The sequence below is a fragment of the Oncorhynchus gorbuscha genome, linkage group LG12, assembly GCF_021184085.1.
Source record: "Oncorhynchus gorbuscha isolate QuinsamMale2020 ecotype Even-year linkage group LG12, OgorEven_v1.0, whole genome shotgun sequence".
In the NCBI taxonomy this organism is placed as follows: Eukaryota; Metazoa; Chordata; class Actinopteri; order Salmoniformes; family Salmonidae; genus Oncorhynchus; species Oncorhynchus gorbuscha.
The window spans coordinates 46865235-46891881 of record NC_060184.1 but is presented as its reverse complement, the minus strand read 5'-3'; the positions used below and the strand labels follow the sequence as shown (position 1 = coordinate 46891881).

General features: G+C 40.8%; 1 protein-coding gene and 1 pseudogene across 1 annotated transcript; one reads left to right on the top strand and one right to left on the bottom strand.

Annotated features, from left to right (window-relative positions):
• LOC123990309 lies at positions 1-3915 on the bottom strand (annotated as a pseudogene).
• Positions 3916-6383: 2468 nt separating this feature from the next.
• On the top strand, positions 6384-23456 carry LOC123991714 (39S ribosomal protein L15, mitochondrial-like). The gene is made up of 5 exons (XM_046293363.1): positions 6384-6565; positions 18070-18227; positions 18473-18638; positions 18940-19063; positions 23039-23456. Exons 1-5 carry the CDS (start codon positions 6461-6463, stop codon positions 23374-23376), a joined length of 891 nt encoding a protein of 296 aa, XP_046149319.1. The 5' UTR covers positions 6384-6460; the 3' UTR covers positions 23377-23456.
• Positions 23457-26647: the final 3191 nt, after the last annotated feature.

Sequence of the window (26647 nt, the reverse complement as noted above, 5' to 3'; positions counted from 1 at the left end):
TTAGATTGGAGGAAGCTGCTTGTCAATAAACTGCTTGATATCCATCATTTCCTGTTGGACGCAAGAGAGACAAATATTACAACACAAAATATAATACATTAATTTCATGTCAACTCTATTATGCATGTTTAAAGACTTCAAAAAGTGCCAATCTTCTAAGTTGAACCATAATTACAGAATTCACAGAGCTGCTGTACAAACCATACTAACCTCAGGGCAGGCACTGTGAGGCATTCTGGGATAGGTATTATAGGTGATGTTGGATAGGTTACAGAGGTTCTTCCGTTTCTCCACTGTGAGACATCCAAAATTACGGGCACCAGAGGGTCCGCCTCGCCATGGCACTGCAGGGCATACATCTCCTTGTTGGCAGAGTTGGCCGACGCCTGAGAAAGGACAACATTAGGTTTATATTTCAAATCAGCTACGACTTGTGACGTCTCTAGAACGATTTTGTCCATGTCTGGGAATTTACTTTGACCATTGTTGATTTGTGTGGTTTGATAAAAGTAACAAGCAAATAGACTGTTTACATTCCAAAACAATAGAATGGATCTTATGTATAACCTAAGTGCACCACAGAACACTTCTAATGCAGGGTAGCCTATACTTGAGGGAGGGTGTACTGTAGATGGAGCCAGCAGCTGAGAGCAACCACTCCCTCCAGTTTCTGTTGGGTCGTGAGAGCAGTATAGAGAGACAACACTCCATCCTGTATACACCAAAACACACAAACAATTACTATCGCTATGTCTTACTACTGAGTTTAGTACATGTGAGCATTGTTTTACAGGTTTTTATTGTCACAGGCTAGTCTACCTGAGAAAACCCACCAAGAACAATTCTGTGGGATGTTATTCCAATCTTCACTTCTTGATCAATCAGCATTTTAGCTGAGAAGACAGGCAGCACTCAATGAAATCAAACTCAAATAGAATCAAGCTCAGGTTCATACAGTACTGTATGCCCTAGTGCAGCTACATCCAAACCATGTAGACTCACTTTTCTCTGAAACATGTTTAATACCAGCTTCGTCTTCTTCTGCATCTGTTTGCAACCCGATGATGTCAAACCTATAACATAGAGGGGAGTGATTAACCCAAATCGGCTACTGTTCTTGGATATTGCCTTCCTTTTTAGAAAATTAAATAAACTTGACTTTTTACCAGGAGGGCATGTTCATGCCCACGTTTAATGTAACAGGCTTGAATGGACTGAAACATTTAAATTAAATTAAACAGTTTCACTGTCATTAATAAATGCATATACAGTTGAAGTCGGAAGTTTACATACACCTTAGCCAAATACATTTAAACTCAGTTTTTCACAATTCCTGACATTTAATCCAAGCAAAAATGATCTGTCTAAGATCAGTTAGGATCACCACTTTACTTTAAGAATGTGAAATGTCAGAGTAATAGTAGAGAGAATGATTTATTTCAGCTTTATTTCTTTCATTACATTCCCAGTCGGTCAGAAGCTTACATACACTCAATTAGTATTTGGTAGCAATGCCTTTAAATTGTTTCACTTGGGTCAAACGTTTTCGGGTTGTCTTCCACAAGCTTCCCCACAATAAGTTGGGTCAATTTTGGCCCATTCCTCCTGACAGAGCTGGTGTAACGGAGTCAGGTTTGTAGGCCTCTTTGCTCGCACATGCTTTTTCAGTTATGTCCACAAATTTTCTACAGGATTGAGGTCAGGGATTTGTGATGGCCACTCCAATACCTTGACTTTGTTGTTCTTAAGCCATTTTACCACAACTTTGGAAGTATGCTTGTGGTCATTGTCCATTTGGAAGACCCATTTGCGACCAAGCTTTAACTTCCTGGCTGATGTCTTGAGATGTTGCTTCAATATATCCACATAATTTCCCTTCCTCATGAAACCATCAATTTTCAGAATTGCACCAGTCCCACTTGCAGCAAAGCACGACAACAACATGATGCTGCCAACCCCGTGCTTCATGGTTGGGATGGTGTCCTTCGGCTTGCAAGCCTCCCCCCTTTTCCTCCAAATATAACGATGGTTATTATGGCCAAACAGTTCTCTTTTTGTTTAATCTGTCCTCTCCTTGTTTGGGTGGCGCTCGGCGGTCGACATTGCAGGCATTCTAGCCATCGCCAATCCACTTTTCATTTTCCATTGGTTTTGTCTTTGTTTCCAACACACCTGGTTTTCATTTCCCAATTACTGGTCATGTATTTAACCCTCTGTTTCCCCCATGTCTTTGTGTGTGATTGTTTATTGTTCATGTCGCTACGTTTCCGGATGGATTTGTGGCAACCGTTATTGTTCGCACATTGGTACTGTTAATTGTGCTATTTTCTTGAGTAAAGTGCGTTGTTCACTCATCTCTCCTGCGCCTGACTTCATGCAGCAGCTACGCCCACCGTCTGACATCATCAGACCAGAGGACATTTCTCCAAAAAGTATGATTTTTGTCCCCATGTGCAGTTGCAAACCATAGTCTGTTTTTTTATGGCGGTTTTGGATCAGTGGCTTCTTCCTTGCTGAACGGCCTTTCAGGTTATGTCGATATAGGACGCGTTTTACTGTGGATATAGATATAATTGTACCTGTTTCCTCCAGCATCTTCAATAGGTCCTTTGCTGTTGTTCTGGGATTGATTTGCACTTTTCACACCAAAGTACGTTCATCTCTAGGAGACAGAACACATCTCCTTCCTGAGCGGTATGACGACTGCGTTGTCCCATGGTGTTTATACTTGCGTAATATTGTTTGTACAGATGAACGTGGTACATTCAGGCATCTGGAAATTGCTCCCAAGGATGAAGCAGACTTGTGGAGGTCTAAAAATAATATAGAATTCTGAGGTCTTGGCTGATTTCTTTTGATTTTCCTATGATGTCAAGCAAAGAGGCACTGAGTTTGAAGGTAGGCCTTGAAATACATCCCCAGGTACACCTCCAATTGACTCAAATTATGTCAATTAGCCTATCAGAAGCTTCTAAAGCCATGACATCCTTTTCTGGAATTTTCCAAGCTGTTTGAAGGCACAGTCAACTTAGTGTATGTAACCCACTGGAATTGTGATACAGTGAATTGTAAGTGAAATAATGTGTCTGTAAACAATTGTTGGAAAAATTACTTGTCATGCACAAAGTAGATGTCCTAACCGACTTGCGAAAACTATAGTTTGTTTACAAGAAATTTGTGGAGTGGTTGAAAAACAAGTTTTAATGACTCCAACCTAAGTGTATGTACACTTCCGTTTTCAACTGTATTAACAAAATGTAATCAATAATCACTATCATCAACAATCTCCATATACAGGAGCTGTGCTTGTCCACAGAGGTACTCACGAGTGAGGACACATGTATTTCACATGTGGTGTCTGGATCCCAGCAAAGGCCTCTGCCCAGCCATTGCTATGAACAAAAGCAAAAGATATCTTATGAGCTGAAGACTACAGTAAATGGAAATAATATGACCGATAACTCTTGAGTCAATGGTGAGTGGTAGGAGTAAATTGAGGGATGAAATGAATGAGCTGTACTGCACATACCCAGTGTCACCCAGGCCATGAAGCAATATCACCAGTAATGCAAAAGAGATACATAAATGCACAATGTGGTTAGCTTTATTGACAACACTTTAATGTTAATGGCTTGTCGGTCTCGGTTTGGGGCGTTCAACCCTCCACCTGCAAGCAACAGTGCAGGCTTTTGTTACAGCCCTACACTAAAACAACTGGTACTAGCAGCCCACTAGGGGGGCACTTACTGTGAATACAGACGTATGTGAGACAATAATGTGAGAGCTATTGTCTGCAACAACATGCATGTTGCCTTCAATGCTCGCTGCCAAACATCCCTCACTCACCGCTGCAGTGGCTTTCCGAGCGGCAGGTACAATAGCAGGCAACGGCAATGACATATTATTACCGCACATACAACCAGTGGCAGATTTAGGTATAGGCGACATGGGCCACCGCCCAGGGCGGCATCTTGCCAGTGGCGGCACGGGGCACCCACACCAAAAAAAATCGTAATGGTGACATTTGCGTGATCAGTTTTCTATCGCTCATTTGCATGTTACGTCAATGATATCATGTCACCGTGTGGGACTGTGGGTCAATAAACCTTGTCAGAGTGGGCGCCCTGATTCTAGTTTGTGAGCTAGGCAGGCTACTGCCTGGGAAGGTCTCCCACTCAGAAGTACGAGATGGGGAGGGGGGTGTGGGTAGGTTGACCTCAGGTCTCCCCACTGGAAGCCCGAGGTAGGGAGAGCGGGGGAATCTATCAAATAGTGCACCTCTAACTTTGTACAGTACTGCACACCACCAAGGTGAATTGGTTTAGTCTTGACTCTTGGTTTACAGTGTTGGGGGATGGGTAATGTATTGATGCTCAAGTGCCTAATCAACACAAATTTGTTTCTTTGTTACTTCTTTTTTATATGTATGAGTCTTATTTTATAAATAGTTGTATATTTATATAGTTTTCAATTATATTTTTTTTGTGTTCCAAATGTCTGAAAAAAATGTGTTAGTGGTGGGGGGGGGGGGGGGCGTTGAAGGGGGGGTTCGCCCACGGAGCCAAACAAGCTAGAACCGCCGCTGCATACAACGTACGTAGTTTGCGTTCAACAACATAATTGACGATGTTTGCTTGGATGGGAAGAAAGCGTTCAATTTGTATCGCCCTTGGCCCTATGATTTGCGATAGTTATGAGGGTACAGTTTGTTTACGTAGTCGCGGGCATCAGTTTGGCAGAGAGCGAGCGCAGTACACATTCATTAACTGGTAAACACAATGGATAGGACAAGGTATCTCTAGACTAACATATGGTGCTCTATCTTTATATCTTGACCGTAAAATAAGCAAGGAGATAGACCAGATGCTTTTCAACTTTCTTTGGAGAAACCGTACCCATTACATTAGGACAACTGTTGTAATGAACACTTATGAGAATGGTGGACTGAATTTTCTGGATTTTACTACTTTAAATAATACTTTCAAGATCAATTGGATAAAACAATTCCTAAGAAGACCCACTTCTATCTGGAATTTTATTCCTCATCATGTCTTCTCTACTTTTGGTGGCCTTAATTTCATGTTGTTTTGCAATTATAATATTGACAAAGTTCCAGTGAAACTTTCTGCTTTTCATCGGCAGGTTTTCTTGTCATGGTCCTTAATTTATAAACACAATTTTTCTCCACACAGATATTATATATGGAATAATCGGGATATATTGTATAAAAATACCTCTCTGTTTTTAGAATATTGGTTCAGAAATAATATCCTATTGGTGAGCCAACTGGTAAATGCAGAGGGTATTTTACTCAGTTATAAATAATTATTATCACTTTACAAGGTCCCTGTGACACCTAAAGATTTTGCAATTATTTTAGATGCCATTCCCTCAGGTGTTGCTTTATTATTCAGGAACATGAATAATAAATTAACCTGACCCTCAGAGCCTACCTTCCATTGACCCTGTTGACTCATCAGTAGGAAGGATTTGTTTCTCTTTTGGTCCATTCAACAACAGAGCGATACGATCCTTGTTTCAGCAGGATGTTTAGTTTAGTTTAGTTTATTTTATTTTTACAGGGACAGTGCACATTAATCAACGTTGTATCTATACCTTATGTCATGCCTTATTGGAATGGATTTATTGATAATATCTGTTGGAAAAAAGTTTGGATGTTGCCACAGACATACCTACTTGTTAACAAAGTTAAGGAAGTTTCCTTTAAAATTATTCATAAATATTATCCTGCCAACCACTATATGAAGAAGTTTAAGGAAAACATCAACTCAAATTGCTCCTTTTGTAATGACCACCCAGAAACAGTTGTGCATCTTTTTTGGCATTGTATACATGTAAGAAAACTGTGGCAAGACATCAGTAGGTTTATAATTGAACACATTTCTGAAGATTTTACACTATTGTGGAGAGATGTACTGTTTGGATTCTTTACATACAATAGAAATAAGCGGAATCATTTTTATTTTTTAATTTCATTATTCTTTTGGCCAAATTTCATATACACAAATGTAAATTTACAAACAGAAAACCACATTTTCGTATCCTACAAAAATAATTGAACTGTATTTTAAGACGGTTAAATTTTCTACTAACAAAAAAAGCTGTTAGAATTGTAAGTATATGCATGTCCCTTAAGGTCCTTGTGTAATTGTAATGTGATATTGTACCCCCAAGCTCGATTGTCTATTGTTTGTAATATATGTATGCTTGTGTTCCCTCATGTGCTTTATGTATTGATTTGATATTAAAAATTTAAAAAATAAAAACTATGGATAGGACAATATTATAATCCAATCAAGCTGTAGGAAATCTAGATGTTCCAAAAATCAGTGAAACAATGGTACTTCCGCTTCCGGCATGTGGATTGTGTCACGTCACGTGAGCCACATCCATGGTTCCTGATTTTGTCCTTGGGTAACACTGGCATGTGAAGAGGACAATGTCTTTTACCAAAAAACCTGGTGGGAGGGCATTAGATATTTTGCAGAATTTGCCTCGTATTACGTTAGCAAACTTGCGACCGGAACCGGGGACGAAGAAAGCTGTAAGTATGCGTTTATTAGCTAGCCCAAACGTTTCTGAAAAGCTAGCAAGCTAGCTATCATAGCTAGAATAGCCAGAGAGGAAGAGGAAAAGAGGGCCCAACTCGGCGTAAAATCTGTCCCTCCAACAGGTGGCGTTTTTCGCCCACCAAGCAAGGAGTTATTGCTGTCGAATTTGGTCAACAACAAAATATAATGGCGTATTTGCTACGTGAGGTTTATTTGATCAAATAGATGTTTCCTAATGCTTGAGTTGTTACGAGTGTATTGGTATAAATAGGAGATGTGACATCCCTGCAACTTTGAGAAAAAACACTTTACATCTGAGTTGTCTCGAGATGGCTAAGCATGTTCATGTCAAAGCATGTTTATTTTTATTATTTTTAAATCCTCTTTTATTATTATTACATTTCAAATTACAATACATTAAGCACAAAAACATAGGATATCAGTACACGTATGTTTTCTCTGAAGAAACATAAAATAACATTAAAGTAAAAAATGAAATAGCATGAATTGAGTTTTAAAGTTAAAGTGCCTTAAATAAGGTCAAGGGATACAAATCTATGATAGAGTTGTAAGAATACAGTGTTTTTTTTTGTTATTGACTAATGCTAGAGATTATATTGGATTTGAAGTAGAAATATATTGCATTTGGGGACAGATTTAAAATATTTGTGTTTGTATATAGAATTTACCAGAGAGAATTAAGAAATTAATGACCAATTCAGAAGTTTGGTTTTCATTTGAATACATTGGTCTTATTAATAAAATAAAACATGTAAATCCTTAACTCTTAAATACTTAAAATAACTTCACAGAGTCACACTCATAAAAAATGTGTATAATAGTTTCCCCTTCTTTATCACAGAAAAGTCATATGTCCTCTAAGTCAGTGGTTCTCAACTGGTTTTGCTTGGGGACGCAAATTTGACAATGACAATTGAGTCGCGACCCAATATTATGGACTGTTGATGATTACATTTTGTAATGTTGTATTGCAGCTGCCTTCTTGGGCAGGCTTTACTTGCAAAATAGACTGTCTCACGGTGTACTATTCTGCTATTAAAGTCATTCAAATATTTTTCTAAATTATTTAAAAGGAACCTTTATTTAACAAGGCAAGTCAGTTAAGAACAAATTCTTATTTAAAATGACGGCCAAACCCGGACGACGCTGAGCCAATTGTGCACCGCCCTATTGGACACAATCATGGCTGGATGTGATGCAGCCTGGATTAACTGAGAGAACATGTATTATCAGTTCAAGAGAATAAGCCATTTAATTAGGCGACCAGTTCACCTGTGGGGTTTAATAAATGATCAGACTCAGAACATGACATTAAAACCAGTCCAATAATGTTAATGAACAGCAACACATACCAGCGTTTAAAATAGAAAAAACAACAATCATTAGGAATTCGTAATCATCAATTACCATGTGAATAGTTTCACAACCTTAAAGTTTTTTAAAGGTGTACGTTTTTAACTAGTTCAATAAAATGTCATATAAATGTCAGAATTAATGAACAATAAAAATTAACATAGTGAACAATAACTCATTAACCTATTTGTTGTGTGTGTGGCCTATCAGTGGGAAAGCTGGGGGTTTCTTCAGATTGATAAGTTTATTGAAGTCTGGAGTGATGGTTGACAGGTCAACTCAGAGGTCGTGCTGGCTGTCCAGTCTGTTTCTGCTTTTAGTTTTCGGCACGGCCATAGCAGAGAAGCCACTTTCACACAGATAGGCAGTGCTGATTCACTACAGGCGAAAGCAGGATACTCTGCACCAGAACTGTGGCTGTGTCCGCGATCAAATGACAGCTCCACCAGCAGATCCTTTTCGTTGCTTGGCAACGTGACGCTTCCCATGTCCAGTCTAGTCTCCTGTTCGCCACCGGGAAGTAGTCGCAAAACTTTCCCTGCAGCGTGACAAGATGCTGTTTAGCATTTTTTTTCTTCAGTGTATCACGATGTGCTATGTTGGTCAGATTTTTAATCTCAAAATCAGCATTGGAAAACATGTCAATCCTCCTGTTAGAAACTTGCCCAAACTGCAAATCCATGTTGTTCCTTTCTTCAAATTGATTGTGCCCCCTCCCTCCCTTGCTTTGACACATTGAGCGAATTCACATGACCAAAAATATCCGCCAGGTAGGCAACCTGCGCGAGCCATTCCTCTCAATCGAAATGTTTGAAGCTCATAAAAGCAAGCCAGCCAACCTCTGCTTGATAAAGCACCTGTTGGTGCTCGCTCCCCATATCCCTGCAGAAGGCCTGGAAACACCTGCTATTCGTCAAACTCTTTTTGATATAGTTGACACACTTGATCACATTCTGTAAAGTGACGTGGAGCTCAGGCACGATGTCCTTCGCTACCAATGCCTCCCTGTGTAGGAAGCAGTGGTTCAACGTCGCCCTCTGTGTGCTCTCCAGGATCCACTGTAATACTCCGGAGTGCTTTCCCGTCATGACAGCTTCCCCATCAGTGGTCACACCGACGCACCCACCCCAGGCAAGTCCCACGGAGCCCAAGCACATATCCATTGTGTTAAAGACAGTCTCTGCGGTGGTGGCGGGCAAATCAGCATTAAAAAGGACCCGCTCCTCGAAGTTATTACCCCAGACATGTCTGACATCGACCATTAGAATTGCATGCTTAGCCACATCTGTGTATTCATCAAGTTGCAGTGCATAATGGACGTTTGCACTCTGATGTCTGGTGCGTTACAGTGGGGCAAAAAAGTATTTAGTCAGCCACCAATTGTGCAAGTTCTCCCACTTAAAGATGAGGGGCCTGTAATTTTCATCATAGGTACACTTCAACTATGGCAGACAAAATGAGAAAAAAAATCCAGAAAATCACATTGTAGGATTTTTAATAATTTATTTGCAAATTATGGTGGAAAATAAGTATTTGGTCAATAACAAAAGTTTATCTCAATACTTTGTTATACACCCTTTGTTGGCAATGACAGAGGTCAAAGTCTTCACAAGGTTTTCACACACTTTTGCTGGTATTTTGGCCCATTCCTCCATGCAGATCTCCTCTAGAGTAGTGCTGTTTTGGGGCTGTTGCTGGGCAACACGGACTTTCAACTCCCTCCAAAGATTTTCTATGGGGTAGAGATCTGGAGACTGGCTAGGCCACTCCAGGACCTTGAACTGCTTCTTACGAAGCCACTCCTTCGTTGCCTGGGCGATGTGTTTGGGATCATTGTGTTTGGGATCATTGTCATGCTGAAAGACCCAGCCACATTTCATCTTCAATGCCCTTGCTGATGGAAGCACGTTCTCACTCAAAATCTCACGATACATGGCCCCATTCATTCTTTCCTTTACACGGATCAGTTGTCCTGGTCCTTTTGCAGAAAAACAGCCCCAAAGCATGATATTTCCACCCCCATGCCTCACAGTAGGTATGGTGTTCTTTGGATGCAACTCAGCATTCTTTGTCCTCCAAACACGACAAGTTGAGTTTTTACCAAAAAGTTATATTTTGGTTTCATCTGACCAAATGACATTCTCCCAATCTTCTTCTGGATCATCCAAATGCTCTCTAGCAAACTTCAGACGGGTCTGGACATGTACTGGCTTAAGCAGCGGGACACATCTGGCACTGCAGGATTTGAGTCCCTGGCGGCGTAGTGTGTAGTACTGATGGTAGGCTTTGTTACTTTGGTCCCAGCTCTCTGAAGGTCATTCACTAGGTCCCCCCGTGTGGTTCTGGGATTTTTGCTCACCGTTATTGTGATCATTTTGACCCCATGGGGTGAGATCTTGCGTGGAGCCCCAGATCGAGGGAGATTATCAGTGGTCTTGTATGTCTTACATTTCCTAATAATTGCTCCCACAGTTGATTTCTTCAAACCAAGCTGCTTACCTATTGCAGATTCAGTCTTCCCAGCCTGGTGCAGGTCTACAATTTTGTTTCTGGTGTCCTTTGACAGCTCTTTGGTCTTGGCCATAGTGGAGTTTGGAGTGTGACTGTTTGAGGTTGTGGACAGGTGTCTTTTATACTGATAACAAGTTAAAACAGGTGCCATTAATACAGGTAACGAGTGGAGGACAGAGGAGCCTCTTAAAGAAGTTACAGGTCTGTGAGAGCCAGAAATCTTGCTTGTTTGTAGGTGACCAAATACTTATTTTCCACCATGATTGGCAAATAAATTCATTAAAAATCCCACAATGTAATTTTCTGGATTTTTTTCCCCTCATTTTGTCTGTCATAGTTGAAGTGTACCTATGATGACAATTACAGGCCTCTCTCGTCTTTTTAAGTGGGACAACTTGCACAATTGGTGTCTGACTAAATACTTTTTTTGCACCACTTATGTCCTCAAACATGTGCTGGATTCTCCTTGTGGTGTCATTGGCTAGGGGTATGGTTTTAAGTTTGTTGGTGGCTGACTCTCCCACAATTTTAGTGCACATGTCAATGCAGCAGGTTGCTCTTAGCAATATGCTGGGCCACAAGGTATGATGTGCAAGCTGCCTTTTCTTGTACCGTGCATACATTGTTAAATTAATCTTGTGAGGCCTCCAGATATTGACATATCTTTTAAAAAATAAAGTCAACTGTCTTATCTTTGTGGCTTGGTGCCCAGATGCCTTTTCATTTTGGAGGGTTTCATGCTCTTATTAGCTAGCTCATTGCATAGGACCCACTGCAGTCTGTCCTCACCCTGCCTCTCTTCTATATATGTTATGTCAAACCATATTTGATGAAGTCGGAGGTATTTTCTCTTCTTGACAGGGACCTTGCTGTTTGCCTTGTTGACATTGGAAGCAGCAGTAAATGAAGAGGGAGCTGCACGTTTTAAAAACTTGTCCATGATTTTACTCAGACAGCTATAGCTACATGAGTTAAATGACAGCCAACTATCCACTTGTGCAATGCCTTCAGAACACGTCTGCATAGTTAGCTATCAATCAAGCTAGCTGTCAGAAGAATATCTGTATTATTTGATTGGACGTGTCACATTTAAAACAAAACAATGTTTCAGAATGACATTTTTATTGGATCTGTGTGTCAAATCAAAGGTTTATTGGTCACATACACAAATTTAGCAGATGCTATTGCGGGTGTAGCGAAATGTGTGTGTGGGGGGGGAGACGTTATTGTATTGGGTCAGTGAGTGCAGCGTAAAAAGCTTCAGAGTCTGAACTAGCCATTTCACCACTGTGGACGCACTGCTTGTGTTAAGTCAGCAACAATAAGTGGTGCAGCGGTATCCTTTCAAAATAAAAGTTTCGGTGCGGGGGTTACCTTTCAAAATATTGTTTTTAAAAATGTGTATATTCTTGCATATTCCCGCGACCAATTAACATCGGTCATGAACCCCACTCTCCCCAGTTGAGAATCACTGCTCTAAGTCCGTGAATTTAGACAAGTTATTGCAAAGGTATATTTTGTGCAAGATTTATTTATTTATCTATTTATTTTACTTCATTTGATATACACAATTTGTGAGGGAGCAACCAAGCTTTCTTCCATTTAATTTGAAGAATAAATGCATTCCAAAAGAATTTCCCTCTTGGAGAGATCTTGTTCTACATTTACTACATTTCTTATCCAACGGGGCAACCTTCTAACATACAGTGCATTCTGAAAGTCTTCAAACCCCTTGACTTTTTCCACATTTTGTTACCTTACAGCCTTATTCTACATGGATTATATTGTTTTTCCCCCTCATCAATCTACAAACAATACGCCATAATGGCAAAACAAAAGTTTTTTTTGTGCAAATGCATTAAAAAATAAACTGATATCACATTTACATAAGTATTCAGATCCTTTACTCAGTACTTTGTTGAAGAACCTTTGGCAGTCAAGTCTTCTTGGGTATGACACTTTAGAGGCTTGTCCCCAAGCCACCCCTGCGTTGTCTTGGCCATGTGCTTAGGGTCGTTGTCCTGCTGGAAGGTGAACATTCGCCCAGTCTGAAGTCCTGAGCGCTCTGGAGCAGGTTTTCATCAAGGATATCTCTGTACTTTGCTCCGTTCATTTTTCCCTCGAACTCGACTAGTCTCCCAGTCCCTGCCGCTGAAAAAGATTCCCACAGCATGATGCTGCTACCACCATGCTTCACCGTAGGGATGGTGCCAGGTTTCCTCCAGATGTGACACTTAGCATTCAGGTCAAAGAGTTCCGTCTTGGTTTCATGAGATGTTTGGCCTTCTGGAATGTTCTCCCATCTCCACAGAACTCTGGAGCTCTGTCAGATTGACCATCGGGTTCTTGGTGGTTCCAAACTTCTTCCATTAAAGAATGATTGAGGCCACTGTGTTCTTGGGGACCTTCAATCCTGCAGAAATGTTTTGGTACCCTTCCCCATATCTGTGCCTCGACACAATCCTGTCTCGGAGCTCTACGGACAATTCCTTCAACCTCATGGCTTGGTTTTTTGCTCTTACATGACTTAACTGTGGGACCTTATATAGACAGGTGTGTGCCTTTTCCATGTAATGTCCAATCAATTGAATTTACCACAGGTGGACTCCAATGAAGTTGTAGAAACATCTCAAGGATGATCATTGGAAACAGGGATGAACCTGAGCTCAATTTCGAGTCTCATAGCAAAAGGTCTGAATACTTATGTAAATAAGGTATTTCTGTTTTTTTTATAGATTTGCAAAAATGTCTAAACTTGTTTTGGCTTTGTCATTATGGAGTATTGTGTGTAGATTGAGGGGGGGGGGGGGTTATTGAATACATTTTAGAATAATACTGTAACATAACATTTGGGAAAAGGGAAGGGGTCTGAATGCACTAAGTTGTGCACCTATCTTGACATGTTCTCCTAAACACATTATATTTCATTAAGTCCTGAAGGTATTGCTTTACATATAGAATTAAATTATTTGATGTATTTGGAAGTTATATGTTTCTAAGAACTTTCTATAAGAGAGAATAATTCCTTTTTTATCAAATAAATCAAGAACAAATACTTGTTTTTAACAACAGTGTCTTTCTACAAAAGTGCCTTGTGTGGGGAGAAGTTGTGGACATAACTTAATTTCCAGGCTAAAATGTATTTTTCATGAAATTTGGAGAGTATGATGGGTAATTTTGCTGGAGAATAGTTGCATTTCCACAAATGTAAGACCACCCAATTTCATAAAAATATGACAGGGAATGAAGTATCATATAGATTCAGACCTAAGCATACTTTTTTAAAATCCAGTTTACTTTAAAGATAGTGTTGATATCAATCAAATCTAGTACTTCAAGCCCACCATCAGCTCTTTGGTTTGATATTACAGACTTCTTAAGTTTGCATTGTTTATTTTTCCATATAAAGTCTAGGAAAGTTTTGTTGATATCCTTGCTGGTTTGATCCACTACAAATAGGGATTGAGCATGGTAGACGAAACGTGACCCTCTACTTTCGACAATAAAAACCTTCCAATAATCGAGAGGTCAGGCTAGGGCCAGTTATTAAAGATGGATTTTGTATTCTTTAATCTCTGAGAGAAATTGAGATGTTGACGGACAACGTTTTTTTTTTGCCATGTTCAGCCCTAAATATTTCACATGATCTTTCACTGGAATATACTCAACAGATTCATCATTTGACTTATATATGGATAACATTTAGCTTTTATTTAACTTAAGTTCCAGACCAGAAGCAGAAGAGACTGATTTGATCATATTAAGTGCACTAGTAACTTGATCCTTGTCTTTTAGAAATGGCTATATCGTCTAGATATGTATAGAACTATTAATATCTTTATAAAATATATTAATAACGGAGACAAAACTAGTTCCGAGATAGTGTACAATGAATGCATTAGGAATATGTGTTAAATTGTATCAAATGCTTACGAAAGTCGAGGAATAGTATAATAGCTTCTGATTCAATTGAATCGGCGTAATCAATCAAGTCTAAAACTAACCTAATGTTACAGCTGATGTGGTGACCTTTCATGAAACCAGTTTGGGCTTCGTTAACAAGGTGTTTAAAAAAATAAAATAAAAAGTATTTTTAGCATATGCCAAAGTTATCAATTTATAATCTGTATTTAATAATGTAATAGGTCTCCAATTATCTATGAAAAGGGGATCTTTATCAGGTTTTGGTATTAAGGAAATAAGCCCTTGTTTCATGGTACTTATCATCTCACCTTTTAGCTAGCTTGGAACATGTTGAATACTGGTCCCTCTAAATGTTCCCAAAAGAGTAAATAGAATTCCACAGAAAGATCATCTGTTCCAGGTGCTTTGCCCTTCTTCATAGATTTAAGAGCATCTCTAATTTTTGCTCTAGATCTAATAAAGGGCCCTTTAGCTAAATCCATGTACATTTTATCTAGTTCTATTCCAGAGATGTGAACACAGAGACACTGTATTCAAATCTCATTCTTCCTCTGCTGAAAGGGTATCCTTTTCTAAAATAACATTCAATTTATTCATAAGCTCATCTTCTTTCAAAAATGTTTGCTTCTTTAGTTCCTTACTGCGTGTAATGGTGATAGATCTTACTTTGAATTTAAATATTTCCCACTTCCATGCTTTGGTTCTAAATCATTTGAATTAAACGAGTCTATGATCAAGTTCTTTTGTGTTCTTGTTGAAGACCGGATCATTTAGGAGTGAATTATTACATTTCCAGTGTCCTCGAATGCCACTGGAATTTTCAAAACATTCTAACGTCAATAAAAATAATTGTATGATCAGTCAAAGGAGCATGTTTATGACTTACTACTTGTACAAGTGGGGGATAAATGAGAAACAGATCAATTCTGGATCTGACCATCATTGACCTATTACATCAGGTGTATTTGTTTTAAGTTTGTTTTAAAGAAACGCCATGTATCAACCACGGTCAGTTTACTGCAACATGAGGTGATGATGTCCCTTTTCTGAGATCTCAGAGCTATTCTAGGTGGAAATCTATCTAAAGAGTTATCAGGTGTTTCATTAAAGTCTCCAGTTTTTATAAGCCATGCATTTGTATACTTGTTTTGCAGCTCAGTAAGCCTATCAGCAATATCCAAAAAATAAAGTCTTATTTGTGGTGTGAGAATTGTTTGAGAATTATTAAATTGCATATAATAAAACAAGCATTATCTTGTACCGCCATCTTTGGACACACCAAACTCTGAAATATCACCTCTAAACTTATGAAGCAACGTAATAGTACCAGCTGAGTGGTTAGACCCGTGACTATAATAAACAGTATTTCTCCATTGTATTTTCCAAAAGCTAGAATCTGAATCGCAGGAGGGAGTGTCCTGTAGTAGAATTAAATCTACATTACAGTATTTACAAAATAAAAACTGTGCTTTTCTTTTAGTTATGTTTTCTAAACCCCTGGCGTTTAGAGATACAAGGAGGTCAAGTGAATGTCATGAAAGTACTGAATGTTTTTGAAAACGCTGTGCTCAGGTAGATAGCTACATTGACTTGACGTTGATTTCATCCTATTCTTTACAAATCAAATGATAACGCTAAGAGTTGGCTAAATTACTCTTGAGTAATAAGTCGATTTGTGATTTTTACGTTCACCCCGTTTTATATCACCAGGTTTGTAAATGTGAATACGGGTTCATCATATTGATCACAACCTTCTCGGTTTAGGGTAGTCCAGTTCTTTCTTTAAGCTCAGGTTTCCTTACTAGCTACCTAGCTCACTGGTTCCACCAGTTAACCAGATATTCATATCACTACACTCTATTTGTTTTTTATTTAAATTACATTTTGTCAGGTTATATAACGTTCTGAATTCAGTGCACTGAATATGTCAGAGCATCTCTCTCCGTTGAATATCAGCTGTTGACTTTATCAAATATTTAAAAAAATATTACAATAATGAGATCCTCCGAAACACAACCCTGCCAAAGCCGCACTACTTCTTGACATACTGCTCACTTAACCCGGAAGCCAGCTGCACCAATGTGTCAGAGGACAACTGGCAACCGAAGTCAGCTTGTAGGTGCCCGGCCCACCACAAGCAGTCGCTAGAGTGCGATGGGACAAGGAAATCCTGGCCGGCCAAACCCTCCCCTAACGATGACGATGACGGGCCAATTGTGCGCCGCCTCATGGATCTCCCGCTGACTCGCCGCAGCCCGTCTGGTGTTCAACCTTCCCAAGTTCTCTCAGGTCACCCCGCTCCTCCGCTCTCTCCACTGGCTTCCAGTTGAAGCTCGCATCCGCTACAAGACCATGGTGCTTGCCTACGGAGCTGTGAGGGGAACGGCACCTCAGTACCTCCAGGCTCTGATCAGGCCCTACACCCAAACAAGGGCACTGCGTTCATCCACCTCTGGCCTGCTCGCCTCCCTACCACTGAGGAAGTACAGCTCCCGCTCAGCCCAGTCAAAACTGTTCGCTGTCCTGGCCCCCCAATGGTGGAACAAACTCCCTCACAACGCCAGGACAGCGGAGTCAATCATCACCTTCCGGAGACACCTGAAACCCCACCTCTTTAAGGAATACCTAGGATAGGATAAGTAATCCCTCTCCCCCCCCTTAAGTTTTAGATGCACTATTGTAAAGTGACTGCTCCACTGGATGTCATAAGGTGAATGCACCAATTTGTAAGTCGCTCTGGATAAGAGCGTCTGCTAAATGACTTAAATGTAAATGTAATGTAAATGACGGCTGGCTATGACACAGCTTGCAATTGAACCTGGGGCTGCGATGCAGTGCCTTACACTGCTGCATCTCTCAGGAGGCCCCATTATGGGGTATTGTGTGTGGATTGATGAGGGAAACAACAATTTAATACATTTTAGAATAATGCTGTAACTAAAACAAAATTTGGAAAGAGTAAAGGGGTCTGAATACTTCCCGAATGCACTGCACATTTCAATCACATTAAAATAAATGTTATGTTCATTCAAATTACTTCTGTTATACTGTTTGTACATTTTGGCTAAATATATTTCATGATGTATAACAACATGTGCACAATGATGTGCCAAATCTTAATTTAGTGCATTAATATAGGGTAAGCATTTAGAATAAGCCGCCTCAATTTTTGCAGCCATTGGTGGTAATATCACTCTAGGAACTGATCCGTCGTCAATATTGTGGAGTAATTATAATTACTAAGGAAAGGAAAGATTTGAATAGTGAAAGCTGATCCGAGAGCAGCACTGCTTTTCTTTTGATCCTATTGGTAGCAACACATGGTCTAACTACAGACATAGCAAACGTTCTCTCCATGTGCTTGTTTGGGAAAAACACTTACATCGTTATTTAAGAAACAACTTTATATCTGGATCAATCATTGTAATGCTTAAGTTACATCACAACTGGGAAACGAGGCCCTGGTACTGCCAAATAATGGACATAAAAAATATTTGTATGCCAGATAATGTGATATAACCAATCTAGCTAATTCATTGCATGAATTCATTGTGACAATGACAAATAATTGACTTTTGATTACTATGTAATATGTCAATTGTTACATTATGAAACATTAATAGTGAAGAAAGAATGGCACAAACACTGATAATGTGAATCAAATTCTGTCTCATCTATCATTTTGTAGGAGAAGAAGAGAGGCAGAGGCCAACATGGAGGAAACAGAAGTGGCCGGGGTCACAAAGGGGAGAGGCAGCGAGGCAACAGACCTCGTCTGGGGTTCGAGGGGGGTCAGACTCCCTTCTATCTAGCCATCCCCAAATACGGCTACAATGAGGGACACAGGTACATTGTTGTTCCATGTGCATTGTTGAACACGCCATGTTCGTTGGTCATACTATCAAACGGGCATAACGTTCCAATACATAGATGCAGTCTGAGAAGCAACAAAGTAAGGCTTTGTAGCTTTTCATACTGTATCTCTGTACTGTAATTGTTATTGCCTTGATGTCAATCACATTTTCTATACGTTATAGCCGTTTGTTTAGGGACAGGAGATTATGCTCACAAATGTGTGCTTTTCTTCCTAGTCGAAGGGCTCAGTACCAGCCACTGACCTTGAACAGGCTGCAGTATCTGATTGACCTGGGCCGGATTGACCCCACTCAGCCCATTGACCTGACACAGCTGGTCAACGGCAGGGGAGTGACCATCCAGCCCCAGAAGAGGGACTATGGTGTTCAGCTTGTTGGCGAGGTATTTACATTGGCTACATTTACAACTATGAGCTGTCATGACTGTGTCTCCGCTTGATTTGGGGGTGAATTCATTGTTACGGAAGCTTGGGGATGAATCACGATCCCACCAAGGTAGTTGATTACTTATCTGTTATTTAGTGCACATATATTTAGCCAGTAGGGGGCAGTATTTAGCTAATTAGATTGTAGTGTGATTATGCTAGACCAGAGGCAGTTTTTTTTCCTGTTCTGTAGGTTTGTTCTGTATTGATTGAAAATCTATTTTCTCTATGCTTGCATCCAATTGTGTGTGTTATCAGGGTGCTGGTATCTTTGCAGCGAAAGTCAACATAGAAGTTCAGATGGCGTCTGAGGAGGCCATTGCTGCCATTGAGAGAAACGGAGGGATCGTCACTACAGGTTTCTATGACCCCAGAAGTCTCGGTGAGTAGTAGTGATGGTAATGTCGTAGTAGGTAACACTTTACAAGAAGTTTCCATTTGTAAAGTGTTTATAAAGGGGTTATAATTATGTTAAGTTATTTAATCAAATGCATTAAACTATTAATAAACGGTTATATCGCACTGGTCAAAATAGTGCAATAAATGGTCAGTGTTTGCCAAATTGTGAGACAATATTTACCTCCAGTTATTAACCATTTATAAATGCACTTACAAATGCATATATTGATGAACCCTTATGTAACCTTATTGTCAAAAGTTGCATAGTTGAACAATAGTTATTTTCTCACTTTTGGGTGTGATGCATTGGTGCTCTGTCCCAGGAACAGACAAGCTTTGTTTTCATGTGTCTTGGCCCACGTTTGAAACCCTGATGCCCTGGACAAATTTACTTCCAGGACATGATTAAATTATTACCGCTTACCAGATTATATCAACACACACTTACCACTTCTCTGTGATAGTCCAAGTATGGTGAACGCTCTGGTGTGAAATGGTAACCCTAATATCTTTGGTCTGTGTAACAGTGGAAGATATATCCTCTCACAACATGGACTGTTTTGGTCTTCATACCCACAATTAATTGACTGAACATGCTTAACTATGTGCTATCTTCTCTCATGTATGTGGTGAGGAGTACCCAATACTGTCCTATAAGTATGTCTAAACTCTGAGTGAACTCTCAAATCTATGAATGATTTACCAACATGTATAACTGCTAAAAGTGTACCTTATTTTAAGTAACAGATCTATGAACATTTATAACTGCTCAAATTATACCTTATTTTAAAGTGTCAATCCACAGACCAATAACAAATTAGTCACCAATATTTATAACTGCTGAAAAGATTCCTTTAAACGTCGCAGAAATCGCTCTGCCATTTCCTGGTTGCCTAATTTCAGTTTTGTGACAAAACAAGCATTCATTGTGTAGACAATCATTGAACCATCTAGGCCGCTGTAAAATATTTTTCCCATAACCCAGAATATCATATTTTTAGCTGTGTGAAGTTGGTGTATAAAAATGAAGGTAAAAACAGGAAGCATAGAAATAGCGCGCATAGAACAGATGTACCACTTATGAGACTTGCTTTAAATGAGAATGACAGATCTAGAACCTTTTAAAGAAAGTGGAACCCTACTGACCATTTATTAATGAGCTAGGCCTACCAATATTTATATCTTCAAAGAATATACCTTAAAAGAAAGAAACCTTCTGGCCATTTATTAATGTCAAGTTACAAACATTTTTACATTTACATTTACATTTAAGTCATTTAGCAGACGCTCTTATCCAGAGCGACTTACAAATTGGTGCATTCACCTTATGACATCCAGTGGAACAGTCACTTTACAATAGTGCATCTAAATCTTAAGGGGGGGGGTGAGAGGGATTACTTATCCTATCCTAGGTATTCCTTAAAGAGGTGGGGTTTCAGGTGTCTCCGGAAGGTGGTGATTGACTCCGCTGTCCTGGCGTCGTGAGGGACTTTGTTCCACCTTTGGGGGGCCAGAGCAGCGAACAGTTTTGACTGGGCTGAGCGGGAGCTGTACTTCCTCAGTGGTAGGGAGGCGAGCAGGCCAGAGGTGGATGAACGCAGTGCCCTTGTTTGGGTGTAGGGCCTGATCAGAGCCTGGAGGTACTGAGGTGCCGTTCCCCTCAGCTCCGTAGGCAAGCACCATGGTCTTGTAGCGGATGCGAGCTTCAACTGGAAGCCAGTGGAGAGAACGGAGGAGCGGGGTGACGTGAGAGAACTTGGGAAGGTTGAACACCAGACGGGCTGCGGCGTTCTGGATGAGCTGAATGGCACAGGCAGGGAGCCCAGCCAACAGCGAGTTGCAGTAATCCAGACGGGAGATGACAAGTGCCTGGATTAGGACCTGCGCCGCTTCCTGTGTGAGGCAGGGTCGTACTCTGCGGATGTTGTAGAGCATGAACCTACAGGAACGGGCCACCGCCTTGATGTTGGTTGAGAACGACAGGGTGTTGTCCAGGATCACGCCAAGGTTCTTAGCGCTCTGGGAGGAGGACACAATGGAGTTGTCAACCGTGATGGCGAGATCATGGAACGGGCAGTCCTTCCCCGGGAGGAAGAGCAGCTCCGTCTTGCCGAGGTTCAGCTTGAGGTGGTGATCCGTCATCCACACTGATATGTCTGCCAGACATGCAGAGATGCGATTCGCCACCTGGTCATCAGAAGGGGGAAAGGAGAAGATTAATTGTGTGTCGTCTGCATAGCAATGATAGGAGAGACCATGTAAGGTTATGACAGAGCCAAGTGACTTGGTGTATAGCGAGAATAGGAGAGGTCCTAGAACAGAGCCCTGGGGGACACCAGTGGTGAGAGCGCGTGGTGAGGAGACAGATTCTTGCCATTTTATAACAGTATATAACCTCCTCAAACATGCAATACATACTAAGAATAACATTTAATTTAATAGAAGGATACATTGGGGGGGGACTCAAATCTGTAGCCTATCTAATTTGGATAAACAGGGGGGGGGGGGTCTTTCTCCCCTTTTTAACATTTACAAGTCAGAATAGGAATGTATAACAGATGAACTATTTAAAATACAACACAGTCCCCTTCTGTGTCTTCATCTGTTTCTTTCTTGTTAAGCATTTTCCCATCCTGGAGTCTGAGACCTTATGGCAGGGATCATCAACTAGATTCAGCGCGGGCAAATGTTTGTTCAGAAAACTTGACAGTTGGGAATTTATGGCAACTTAGCATAGACACTAGCTAGCTACATTACTCTACTACCATCATTATCATAATTTCTACCATTTAGGCTTAGCTAATTATGTTTCCACTGCTAGCTAATAATAGCTAGAGTTTAACATTACTTGTCAACACTAATAGTTGACACTGATGAAAGGGCTTAGCTAGGTAGTTACCACATTTTTTGCTAATACACTAGCTAGCTAGCAAGTTAAGTCTTAAAACAGGGGGTGTCTTATTCTAGCTAAGTGATCTACTTATTTAGTTAGCTATATCATGCCAAAGATTATCTTGTGTTAAATCGTCTACCAGAATGTCTATATTAAAAAATACATTTTAGGTTTTATCTACTGCTAGCTAGCGGGCAAGCTAACGTTTCCTAGCTATCTAGGCAGGACAGATGTGCTAGCAAACATTAGCTAGCTGAGCAGCATGCTAAATCATCCAGGACAACTTCTGTATTCAAAACTGAAAGAAATTGCATAGAGAATTGACCCTTTCTCCGCTGTCAACATTTGTATCTTATGAACGTTTATTTTGCGCAATCTTTTTGGTCTGGCCTTCGCACCTTTCCCATAGCCACGTCCATCATGATTCTTCACGGCGCACTGTCACATGATGTCAGTGCCAACATGTTCGGAAACCAGCAAACTGCACCAGTAGTTTGTGATCTTGGCTTGTGATCTTGAGATGAAGCCTTCATTCCTTGAATAAATAAGTGTACTAATTGTATTTTTTTATTTAAAGTGCGGGGGGCTGCCTTAATTGACAGTGGGCCCCTGAACTGCTTTGTTCAGGGGCAGAACGAGAGATTTTTACCTTGTCAGCTCTGGGATTCGACCAGACATATCATTGGAGTTGACCATTGGTCTGAAAACCAATCATTTCTGTTCCATGGAAAAGAGCAAGAATGCATCATACCCAAAATTGAGAAAATAACTATTGTTTTAACTTTGCAACCGTTGAAAATAAGGTTGCATGAATATACAACGCATTTGTAAGTACATTTATAAATGGTTAATAGCTGGAGGTGTTTTGTTATAACCTATTTATTAATGATTTATTATGCATTTACGTAATAATAAGTCCTTTTATAAACCCTTTACAAATAGAACCCTATTGTAAAGTGTTACTCCGTAGAAACACATTCAGCCAAAACTTGGATCATCTTGCTATGACACCACTTACATTTTACACTTGGAGAGGTAGTAACTCTGTATTTGTTCTGTCTGTAGCGGTCCTGTGTAAGCCTGTGCCGTTCTTCTTAAGTGGACAGCCCATTCCAAAGAGAATGTTGCCTGGGGAGGACATGGTCCCGTACTACACAGATGCTGCCAACCGTGGTTACCTGGCAGACCCAGAGAAGATTCAAAAAGCACGGATAGCCTTGGCCCAGAAGTATGGCTACATTTTACCGGACATTTCCAAAGACGAGTTGTTCCACATGCTCTTTATGAGGAAGGACCCCAGACAGATCTTCTTTGGCCTCTCGCCAGGCTGGGTGGTCAACATGACGGAGAAAAAGATCCTGAAACCGACTGACGACAAACTGCTCCAATATTACAATTCTTAAAAATGATTAACATAAACATGCTCAGTTTATATACATAAATGTCATGATGGGTGATTTAAAATAAACGTCTCTTAGCATAACTGGCCAACGGATTCAGCTTTTTCAACACAACTGTATTAAATGTTCATAATTTAATGCCGTGGTTCTCTCATTTGTCTTAGGGGCGTTTCACCCAAAATCTGAAAAAAATCACCCAAATTCTATTGTACATCTCTGTAAGAAAGGCACCATGCTTAATGATCAATGCTTATAGTGAATGGAGGAGTAAATTGAGGTTAGGTTATGCACACTACCAAAAGTATGTGGACGACTGCTCGTCGAATATCTCATTCCAAAATCATGGGCATTAAATTATGGATTTGGTCCCCCCTTTGCTACTATAACAGCCTCCTCTCTTCTGAGAAGGCTTTCCACTAGATGTTGGAACATTGCTGTGGGGACTTGCTTCTATTCAGCCATGAGGATTAGTGAGGTCGGGCACTGATGTTGGGTGATTAGGCCTGGCTCACAGTCGGCGGTCCAATTCATTCCAAAGTTGTTTGATGGGGTTGAGGTCAGGGTTCTGCAGGCCAGTGAAGTTGTTCCACACCGATCTTGACAAACCATTTCTTATATGGACCTCGCTTTGTGCACGGGGGCATTGTCATGTTGAAACAAACTGTTACCACAAAGTTGGAAGCACAGTTGTCTAGAATGTCATTGTATGCTGTAGCGTTAAGATTTCCCTTCGCTGGAACTAATGGGCCTAGGCCGAACCATTGAAAAAAAGCACCAGGCCGTTATTCCTCATTCACCAAACTTTACAGTTGGCACTATGCATTGGGGCAGGCAGCATTCTCCTGGCATCCACCAATCCCAGATTTGTCCATCGGACTGCCAGATGGTGAAGCATGATTCATCACTCCAGAGAACTTGTTTCCACTGCTCCAGAGTTCAGTGGCGGTGAGCTTTACACCACTTTAGCCGACCCTTGGCATTACGCTTGTGTGCGGCTGCGCGGCCATGTAAACCCATTTCATGAAGCTCCCGACGAACAGTTAATGTGCTGATGTTGCTTCCAGAGGCAGTTTGGAACTCAGTAGTGAGTGTTGTAACCGAGGACGGACTATTTTTACATGCTTCAGCACTCAGCAGTCCCGACCTGTGAGCTTGTGTGGCCTACCACTTCGCGGCTGAGCCGTTGTTGCTCCTAGATGTTTCCACTTCACAATAACAACACTTACAGTTGACGGGCTGCTGTAGCAGAGCAGAAATTTGACAAACTGACTTGTTGGGAAGGTGGCATCCTATGACTGTGCCATGTTGTAAGTCACTGAGCTCTTCAGTTAGGCCGTGTTTTGTTGTTTCCGTACAAACTCGGGAGAGGCGAAGGTCAAGAGCCATGCATCCTCTGAAACACGACCCAGCCAAGCCGCACTGCTTCTTGACACAATGCCCGCTTAACCCGGAAGCCAGCCGCACCACAACGTGTCAGAGGAAACACCGTACACCTGGCATCCGTTTCAGCGTGCATGTGCCCGGCCCGGCACAGGAGTCGCTAGAGCGCGATGAGACAAGGACATCCTTGCCTTTCAAACAATTCCATAGCCCGGACGATGCTGGGCCAATTGTGCGCCACACCATGGGTCTCCCGGTCGTGGCCGGCTGCGACAGAGCCTGGACTCGAACAAGGATCTCTAGTGGCACAGCTAGCACTGCGATGCAGTGCCTTAGACCACTGCACCACTCAGGAGGCATTAAGGCCAATCTACTGCCAACGGTTGTCTATGGAGATTGCATGGCTGCGTGCTCGATTTTATGCACCTGTCAGCAATGGGTGTGGCTGAAATAGCCAAATCCACTCATTTCAAGGGGTGTCCACATATTTTTGTATGTGCAGTACCAGTCAAAAGTTTGGACACCTTCTCATTCAATGATTTTTCTTTATTTGTACTATTTTCTACATAACAGTCTTGAAGGTGTTCCCACATACACTGAGCACTTGTTGGCTGCTTTTCCTTCACTCTGCTGTCCAACTCAACCCAAACCATCTCAATTGGACTGAGGTTGGGTGATTGTGGATGCAGCACTCCACAAGCACATTTCCTCCTCCATGCTTCACAGTGGGAACCACACATACAGAGGTCATCCGTTCACCTACTCTGCATCTCACACAGACACGGCGGTTGGAACCAAAAATCCCAAATTTGGACTCATCAGACCAAAGAACTGATTTCCACCTGTCTAATGTCCATTGCTCGTGTTTCTTGGCCCAAGCAAGACTCTTCTTATTATTGGTGTCCTTTCAGTAGTGGTTTCTTAGTAGTGGTTTCTTTGCAGCAATTTGACCATGAAGGCCTGATTCACGCAGTCTCCTCTGAACAGGTAATGTTGAGATGTGTTTCTTACTTGAACTCTGTGAAGCATTTATTTGGGCTTCAATGTCTGAGGTTGGTAACTAATGAACTTATCCTCTTCAGCAGAGGTAACTCTGGGTCTTCATTTCCTGTGGCGGTCCTCATGAAAGCCAGTTCAATCATAGCGCTTGATAGTGTTTGCGATTGCAATTGAAAAATATTCAAAGTTCTTGATATTTTCCGGATTGACTGACCTTCATGTCTCCGAGTAATGATGGACTGACATTTCTCTTTGCTTATTTAAGCTCTTCTTGCCATAATATGGACTTGGTCTTTTACCAAATAGGGCTATCTTCTGTATGCCACCCATACCTTGTCACAACACAACTGATTGGCTCAAACGCATTAAGAAGGAAAGACATTCCACAAATGAACTTTTTAACAAGTCACACCTGTTAATTGAAATGCATTCCTGGTGACTACCTAATGAAGCTGATTTAGAGAATGCCAATAGTGTGCAAAGCTGTCATCAAGGCAAAGGTTGGCTACTTTGAAGAATCTCAAATATAAAATATGGTTTGATTAAACTCTTTTTTTGGTTACTACATGATTCCATATGTGTTATTTCATAGTTTTGATGTCTTCACTATTTCATCTACAGTATAGAAAATAGTAAAAAAATAAAGAAAAAACATTTTAATGAGTAGCTGTGTCCATACTTTTCACTGGTACTGTATATATGGTATACACTGAAGAGGGATAGCCTTGGGATAGCTCACACTTTGACTAATGTATTGACTTTGATTAATGTCCGCACGGCAGTCTCAGATGAAAGTGCTGTAATGATCACATCCGCTGGCGGTGCTTTAGGTCCCCTTACTGAGATAGACCAATGATCAACACGATGGAAGGAACGTAGACCCCAACAGGTGAGG